At 50.2% G+C, this 8312-nt stretch overlaps 1 protein-coding gene across 1 annotated transcript in view; it reads right to left on the bottom strand.

Moving 5' to 3' along the window:
* Positions 1 to 8312, bottom strand: part of UBAC1 (UBA domain containing 1) — a 29959-nt gene that overhangs the window by 1899 nt on the left and 19748 nt on the right. The window contains exon 9 of the mRNA XM_018563723.1: positions 8069 to 8207. Within this exon, the coding sequence (XP_018419225.1) occupies positions 8069 to 8207 (139 nt within the window). The remainder of the gene's footprint in view (positions 1 to 8068; positions 8208 to 8312) is intronic.

Genomic DNA, 8312 nt, shown 5'->3' with positions numbered 1-8312 from the left:
GGGGGGAGAACAGCCGCCGATAGACAGGCCCGATCTCAGAAGCAAGTTGCTGGAAGACTGCTCAGGTAAGCCTGCACTTTCCCACACATGGTGCTCTATAATGTATTGCTGGGATTTGTATTCCTCTATAGCTGATGGTACATTGTGCTGTATATTATACAGGAGCAATATACCATCCGCTATAGAGGACTACAAATCCCAGCAATACATGATACACTGTATGTATCATGTATTGCTGGGATTTGTTGTATTCCTATATAGCTGGTGGTATTCTGCATTGCGCTGTATAGAGGACTACAAATCCCAGTAATTATACAGTGCAATGCAGAATACCACCAGCTATAGAGGAGTACCAGATCCAGCAATATTACATTATACAGCGCAATGCAAAATATCGCCAGCTATAATTTAGTATTGCTGGGATATGTTGTATTCCTCTATAGCTGATGGTATTCTGCATTGTGCTGTATATTGTACTATTGCTGGGATTTGTAGTCCTCTATAGCTGGTGGTATTCTGCATTGTGCTGTATATTGTACTATTGCTGGGATTTGTAGTCCTCTATAGCCGGTGCCATTCTGCATTCATTGCTGTATAATTTTATACTTTCCATTTCACTATATTGCACACCACACTTTTTATTTCCACCGCTCCAAGCTTGCTCCTGTGATGGACTACAATCTCCATACAAACTAGTAGTCCATCACTGGAGCCATTTTTTATCCCGATTAACCGGTTAATCAAACTTAAAAATCGGCTAACTAATCGATTTTGAAAATAATTGTTAGCTGCAGCTCTAGATCAGAGGTGCAGTACACAGAGCAGCAATGCATCAGTGTAGTCCTTGAGGGGGAGGCATGCACGCATTGGTGGCACTATTGGTAATAAGAGCCACCTCAAAAAAGAAAGCACTTGTAGCTTTAAAAAGATAAATCCATTGCTGAATTAAAGACAGTGAAAACATGAGTTGATTACCTGATAACTCTGTTTCCAGGAATCTTCCAGGACAGCCATCGAGATATAGGCTCCGCCTGCCTGCAACAGGAAACACATCAACCACATTAAATAAATAGACTCCTCCTTCCAGCCCAAGTCAGTAACCTCTAGGACCGAAGGCTCCCCCATGCACAAAAGTATCCCCTCCTGCATCCAACCTCGGATGCCACCTGGATACACACCAAGGGCGGGAACTGGCTGTCCTGGAAGATTCCTGGAAACAGAGTTATCAGGTAATCAACTCATGTTTTCCCCAGTCATCTTCCAGGACAGCCATCGAGAGGATCAGTGAGGACAAATCTTACCTCCTAGGGTGGGACCACAGCTTGCAGGACTTTCCTGCCAAATGCCTGGTCTTGTTGAGTCATAAGGTCCAGCCTGTAGTGCCTGACGAATGTCTGGAAGCTGGACCACGTGGCTGCTCTGCAGATCTGTTCTGGAGTAGCCCCTGCTCGCTCTGCCCAGGACGTAGCCCATGCTCGAGTCGAGTGTGCCGTGACCGAACCTGGTAGTTCCAAGCCCTGCGCTTTGTAGGTGTCGGTTATGGCCATTTTAAGCCACCTTGCAATCGTGCTTTTAGTGGCCCTGTTCCCCCTAGTGGGGCCCCCAAACGTAACAAAGAGGCGTGACGACTGCCGCCAAGGTTTTGTGGCTTGGAGGTACTCCAAGACACACCTTCGCACATCAATACCCTGCCACTCCCGTTCCCTAGCAGAGGCCGGGTTAGTGGCAAATGACGGAATGACCACCTCCTGAGTCCTGTGGAAGGTGGAGACCACCTTCGGCAAGAACGCCGGGTCTGGTCGCAAAATAATCCGATCTGCCAGGATGGTGCAGTAGGGGTCGGTAATAGAAAATGCCTGAATCTCGCTCACCCTACGTGCGGAAACCAACGCTACCAAGAGGGCCGTCTTTAACGTCAGTTGCTGGATGGAACACCCCCCCAGGGGCTCAAAAGGCTGTTTGAGAAACCCCTGCAGCACCACCGAGAGATCCCAGTTTGGCACCCCCTTACTCCTTGGGGGTCTCATTCTGCCTACTGCTCGGATAAATCGTCTGATGAGAGGCTCCTCCGCCAATCTAATGTCTACGAAATTAGACAATGCAGAAACCTGCACCTTCAGAGTACTACAGGAAAGCCCTTTTTCCAAACCGCCCTGCAAGAAATCCAACACCAATGGCACTGTGGCCACCGCAGGCCTACCCTGACTGCTGTACCAGCTGGAAAACACTTTCCACACCTTCAGGTAGATCGCAGATGTCACCGGCTTTCGACTGTGCAGCAGTGTAGTCACCACCCGCGCAGATAATCCTTTGTTGATTAACACCTCCCTTTCAGTAGCCATGCTGCTAAATTTAAAGCATGTACTTGCGGGTGGCTCACCGGGCCCTGCATCAACAAATCCGCCGCTGGTGGAAGAAGCAGAGGCCCTGCTACACACAACTCCAGGAGGGTCGTGAACCACGGCCGCTTCTGCCAACATGGCGCTATGAGAATTAACGTCATCCGTTCGCCCCTGAGCTTCCGAAGCACATTCGGGATTAACTGCAGTGGGGGAAATGCGTAACCTAGACTGAAGCTCCAGGGGTGCACCAAAGCGTCCACCCCTAGGGCGCCGTCGCCCCTGGTGAGTGAAAAAAATTGTTCCACCTGCTTGTTGTTGGCTGTTGCAAAGAGGTCTACCTCGGGACAGCCCCACAAGCTGGTGATCCATGCAAACGTTCCTGCGTTCAGAGACCACTCTGACCTGTGCAGCTCCGTTCTGCTGAGTGAATCTGCCAACTCGTTCAGGTTGCCCTTGATATGCCTCGCCGTCAGCGAGAGGAGGGTGTGCTCTGCCCAAGTTAGAATATTCGTCGCCAACTGCATGAGGCCGTGCGAGCGCGTGCCCCCCTGTCTGTTTATGTAGGCTACGGCCGCGGCGTTGTCCGAGGCCACGGCTACATGGTGCCCGGCTAACGTCTCCCGGAACTGGCAGAGGGCTAGCTCTATCGCCTTTAGCTCTCTCCAGTTCGACGACTTGAGGCGGCTCTCCTGCTCCCAGGCTGCCTGCCAAATGTACTCCCGGCAGTGAGCACCCCAACCCCAGGCACTGGCATCTGTCGTGACCACAAGTGGTGTTGGCTGAGACCAAAGTCTGCCGACTGAGAGGTTCCGACACTCCATCCACCACAGTAATGAATGCTTGATTTCCCCTGTGATGCGGACCCCCTTGTCTAAGTCCTGCAGTCGACTTCCCCACACCCGCAATAGCCAATTTTGTAACGGTCGTGAGTGGAATTGTGCCCAGGTAACCGCTGGGATGGTCGACGTCATGAGACCGACCATTCTCATTACCGAGCGGACTGAAGCTGTGCTCTGTAACTGGAGTCTCAGTGACTCCTCTACCAAGAGCGACACCTTGTCTTCTGGCAGTGTAATGGTCATGTCCCGGGTATCGATCCAATAACCCAGGAACTTCACTCTCTGTGCGGGGACCAGTTGTGACTTCTCCCTGTTCACCAACCAACCCAAACTCTCCAAGTGCAGTATAGCCAGCTCCAGTTTTTGTTGGAGCACCAGCTCTGACGGGGCAAAAAACAAAAGGTCGTCCAAATATGGAATAACCCCTACGCCCCTTAATCGCAGAGGCGCCAGAGCCTCTGCCAGTACTTTGGTAAAGATTCGAGGTGCTGAGGAGAGGCCAAATGGCAGAGCCCTGTACTGGAAGTGCAGGACGCCTGCCGGGCCCCTTACTGCAAACCGCAGTAGATATTGTGACGATTGCCTCACCGCTATGTGGAAATATGCGTCTCGCAAATCTATAGTCGCTAGGAACGACCCTGGGGCCAGCAACTCTCGGATTGAGAAGATCGATTCCATGCGGAACCTCTTGTATAGTACCACTTTGTTGAGAGGCTGCAGATTGAGAATCAGTCTGCATTTCCCTGAAGGTTTTATCCTGGAGAAGATGTGCGAGTAAAACCCCCTGTTCTCCTCCGAAGCCGGCACGCTCACAATGACTCCCTGGTCCCACAGCTCCTGAAGGGCCCCCGTCATTGCCTCTGATCTCCTCCGGTCCTTGGACAGGGAAGTAATCAGAAGCCTCGAGGGGGGTCGCTCCGTCAGCTCTATTTTGTAGCCGTGCAATACCAGCTCCAAAATGTATTTGTTGCTGATCAGCTTCCCCCAGAGTGGGAAGAATTCCCCCAATCTTCCTCCCACCCTGAGCAAGCGGTCATTGCGATTTATTGGGCTGCTGAGGGGGGTTAAAGAGGAAACTGCCTTTAGACTTCCCTTTGTTAAAAGCCCATGGTTTAGATTGGTCCTGCTTCTTGCCATAGAAGCCCCTCTTGTCCTTGCGGAAATTCTGCCCCCTTTGGGCACGAAAAAACTTCTTCCCCTGCTGCTTGGGCGGCAGTGGGAAGCCTTTCTTCTTATCCGCGGACCTATCCAGCACTGCCTCCAGCTCTTGCCCAAAGAGCAAGTCACCTTTAAAAGGTAGCCCGCAGAGCTTCGCTTTAGAAGCTGCATCGCCAGACCAAGTTTTGAGCCACAACGCCCGCCTGGAGGAGTTGATCAAAGCTGTAGTCCGAGCAGAATACCTGACAGCTTCAGCCGAGGCGTCCGCAATATAAGCGGCAGCCTTGCTCAGTACCGGGAGGGAACCTAGCAACTGGTCATGATCCGTACCAGACTCCAGGTGGGTTTGTAGCTGATTCAGCCATACCCCCAAAGTCCTGGCCACACAAGTAATAGCCAGACCCGGTTTGAACCCAGCACTCGCCGATTCCCATCCTTTCCTGAGCAAAGCCTCCGCTTTCCTGTCCATAGGGTCTTTCAAAGCCCCCATATCCTCAAAAGACAGGTCAGTCTTTTTAGAGACTTTCGCTAAAGAGGCATCTATCTTAGGACATTTGTCCCACAGACCTGCATCTTCCTCCGCAAAAGGGAACCTGCGTTTATGCCCAGCAGAAAAAAACATTCTCTTTTCTGGGTGCTGCCACTCCACTTGGATCATGTCCGAGAGTGATTTGTGGACCGGGAAGGTGCGTCCTTTCCTTGTCTGGAGCCCCTTATATAGTTTGTCATGCACCGAAAGCTCAGTGGATTCTTCCTTAATATCCAGCGTATCCCCTATGGCTTTCAACAGCTCATCTGTCTCACATGATGGAAAAAGGAATTTCGTAGCTGAACTGCTACGCAACTCTCCTTCCGACTCATCGTGATCCTGTGACTCATCCTGAGATCCCGAGGATTCACTGGCCGCTTGCTTGCTCACTATGCTCTCTGTGTATCCCGTAGAGCCACCTGCCCCCGAAGTACCCGGTAAACTAGTCTCCACTAGTGGACTCACTGGGGTCTGGAGCGCCGACCTGAAAGACTGAAATGTATTAACCATTTCCTCTCTCATTGAGTCCAAAAGCCCTTTAAACATTCCGGCTGACTCTTTAGCCACTATTTTTTCTAAACACACTTTGCACAAGGGTTTGGACCACGAAGCTGACATTTTTGCAAAGCAAGAGGCACACTTCTTCCCTTTTGGGCGAGAGCAACCTGCTTCAGCGAGGGCTTTATCCTCCGTGGCTTTGACCTGCGTACGACAAGAGTGATGCCATCAGCCGGTGCTCTGCCCGCATGCAAACCATTCTATACATAACACTACCCAGCTTGCCCTGCGAACAGGCCCCCAATGCAAGCGGGTAAAGGCAAGGGGAGAATTTCCATAAAAAACTCGCCTACCTTAGCGCCTGTGCCTTGCTCTCCCAGATCTGGAGCAGCAGCACCCGGTCCGGCATCTGTGGGCATCTTGCAGCTCACTGCCGACCACGCTATCGGCCCGCTCCTGACGTCCCCACCGGCCTTATGTGGTCTAGGTCGGTATGGATGGTGTACAGCTGAAGTAGTCGTGGCCGAGCGGCGTTTACTGTGACCATGTGGGAACCGAGCCTCCTCTCTTATGCGTCTCCAGCGCGAGGCAGCCTCTGAAACCCGGAAGTGTCGCACCGGAAGCGCGTCATCGCTCTGACCACGCGGCGCGTATCCCAGGCGACGACGGCGCCCTACAGTGACGTCACCCGCCGGATTCCTAGCCAGGACATAGCCTATGTTCCCACCACAGCACCAGCAAGGGGCGAAGAGACGCCGCAGCCCGCCGCGCGAGGCCCACACCTCCACACTGCCGCAGACTGACCCTGCTCTTCATACCATCAGGTAAGAGCCCCCTACTGCCAAGGTAGCCGGGACCCCTGGACTCCTCCAGCCTCCCTGTACCTCTCCAATGCTGCCCCCGTCGTTGCCAGACAAATGTCCACAACCCTGGGTCAGCATTCTCACATCCCAGCTTGCCACTGCTGTACACCAGGGGGGGGCCACCATCTGGCGCCAACTCACGTGCAGGAGGATGGTTGCCTTCCCTGAGTGATGGAAGGGAACCTTGGCCAAGAATCGGATGGGGGTCCGATAGGGAAGCCCTGCATGCGCTGCAGCAGGTAATCCTGGAGTAGGTCCCAACGCATAGCAGGGTAGGCTCAGCCCTAAGGCAAACAAACATGAGCCCTAAAAACAACAAACATTACGATGTCCCTGTGTAGCCGGCGGAAACACAAAAAAACTGACTTGGGATGGAAGGAGGAGTCTATTTATTTAATGTGGTTGATGTGTTTCCTGTTGCAGGCAGGCGGAGCCTATATCTCGATGGCTGTCCTGGAAGATGACTGGGGAAAACAACATGAATTGTCAAAGACACTTAGAAGTAAATGTGGCCATATGATGGTAGCTTTTATTATTATAAAACTACTGGAAAGTAATTTTAGGTATGATCTTATATATTATTATAGGTTTGTGGTTTGGTATTGTATATATTCACAGGATAAAGATTCAGGAAGGGCAGAAAGGGCCTCTAAAATCTGCTTCAGTTTCACCAGGGAACTCAAAGAGGGCAATGTTATTAGTGATGTTACTATTTAAGTCCTGGCACAGGAGGGCCCTTGAAATCACAGCCAAGAATTGGTACTGTACAGCACTATAATGAGATATCCTGTGTAACTGACCCCACAATGAGATTATCAGCAACACTAGATGTGCCAGATGAAGAAAAGACACCAGAGCAACTAGCAGTTCCCAAGACCCAAACCTACATTTCATGAGCAAAAGGATTGTGGCAAATGCAATTTAAAGAACGCCAGTCTCATTATTGTAAAAATAGTTGCTGCTGAAATGACTATACACAGCCAAGTCACACTCTCTCCTACTCCCTTTATCTGTTATTAGAGGGTAGCCAATGTGCAGTCTAGTACCAGACACCTTCACAAACTGTGTGTACACACCACATCAACGCCACAATGACAATTGACAGCACGGCCTACATATAGCAGATTGTGGAGGGAAGTTTTTCCCCTGGTTCAGACCTGCATATGTGTGGATACGCACAGATTTTGTTCTTTTGCAATATTCCACATGCTAAGTGGACATCATGTACAGCATTTTTACAGAAATGGTGGCTTTAAAAACTGTGTGTCAGTGTAGGAGGCAACCAGGTTTAATCATTAAATAATGCAAACTGTGCTTCCTGCTTAGTGATGTCACTCAAACCTTTCTTTACTGTTTCTCCCTTTGTGGAAGTCTGTCTGCTCAGACTGACAACAACTCCTCTCTATGTGGCTATTGGATCTCTAATTCAGCAACACTCATCAGGAAGCAGGCCTTGGTCTAATCTTCTAATAACCTATATATGAAAGAAGATCATAAAAAAATAAGTCTGAAACCCATGTCAAAAATTATTTTTAGGCAGATATTAAAATAACACAGTAACTAAAAATATATTCTAGTTTTCTGTTAAAAGCAGAAAAGTACAACACTTTTATATCTGATCCGACTGTCAAGCGCCTTCATATGTCTACACGAGACTGAAATGATCTAGCTTGACAGCAATCCTTCAAAGTGTGAGGATTCCATTCACTGGCACAAAGCATGCTCACTGCAATACCAATAACATATACTGTTAATAGCTGTTGAGAATCTAGTGGCTAACGGCTTTCGCTGTGGCAAGGCTGCAGCAAAGCTTTAGGAGTGACTCCATAGGACACTCACCTAGCAAGGTCTTAGGGTTGGTTAGGCCTAGTTGTACAACAGGGTTGTCTAGGATGGCTTGGAATAAAGGACTAGCTGTGTCAATTCCCTTGTCCAGCTCCTCTGGGGATGGTTTTCGGTCTCCCAGCAGCCACTCGCACTGCAGCAATAAACATGTGAATGATTACTGTGTTCTAGGGAATCGATGAGAGAGAGAGAGAGAGAGAGAGAGGGGGGGAGAGAGAGAAAGAAAAAAGGAGAGAGA

Source organism: Nanorana parkeri, unplaced genomic scaffold (assembly GCF_000935625.1).
Source record: "Nanorana parkeri isolate BGI_ZX_2015 unplaced genomic scaffold, ASM93562v1 scaffold689, whole genome shotgun sequence".
NCBI lineage: Eukaryota > Metazoa > Chordata > Amphibia > Anura > Dicroglossidae > Nanorana > Nanorana parkeri.
Note: the sequence above shows the minus strand (reverse complement) of the source record. Positions and strands in the feature narration are given on the sequence as shown.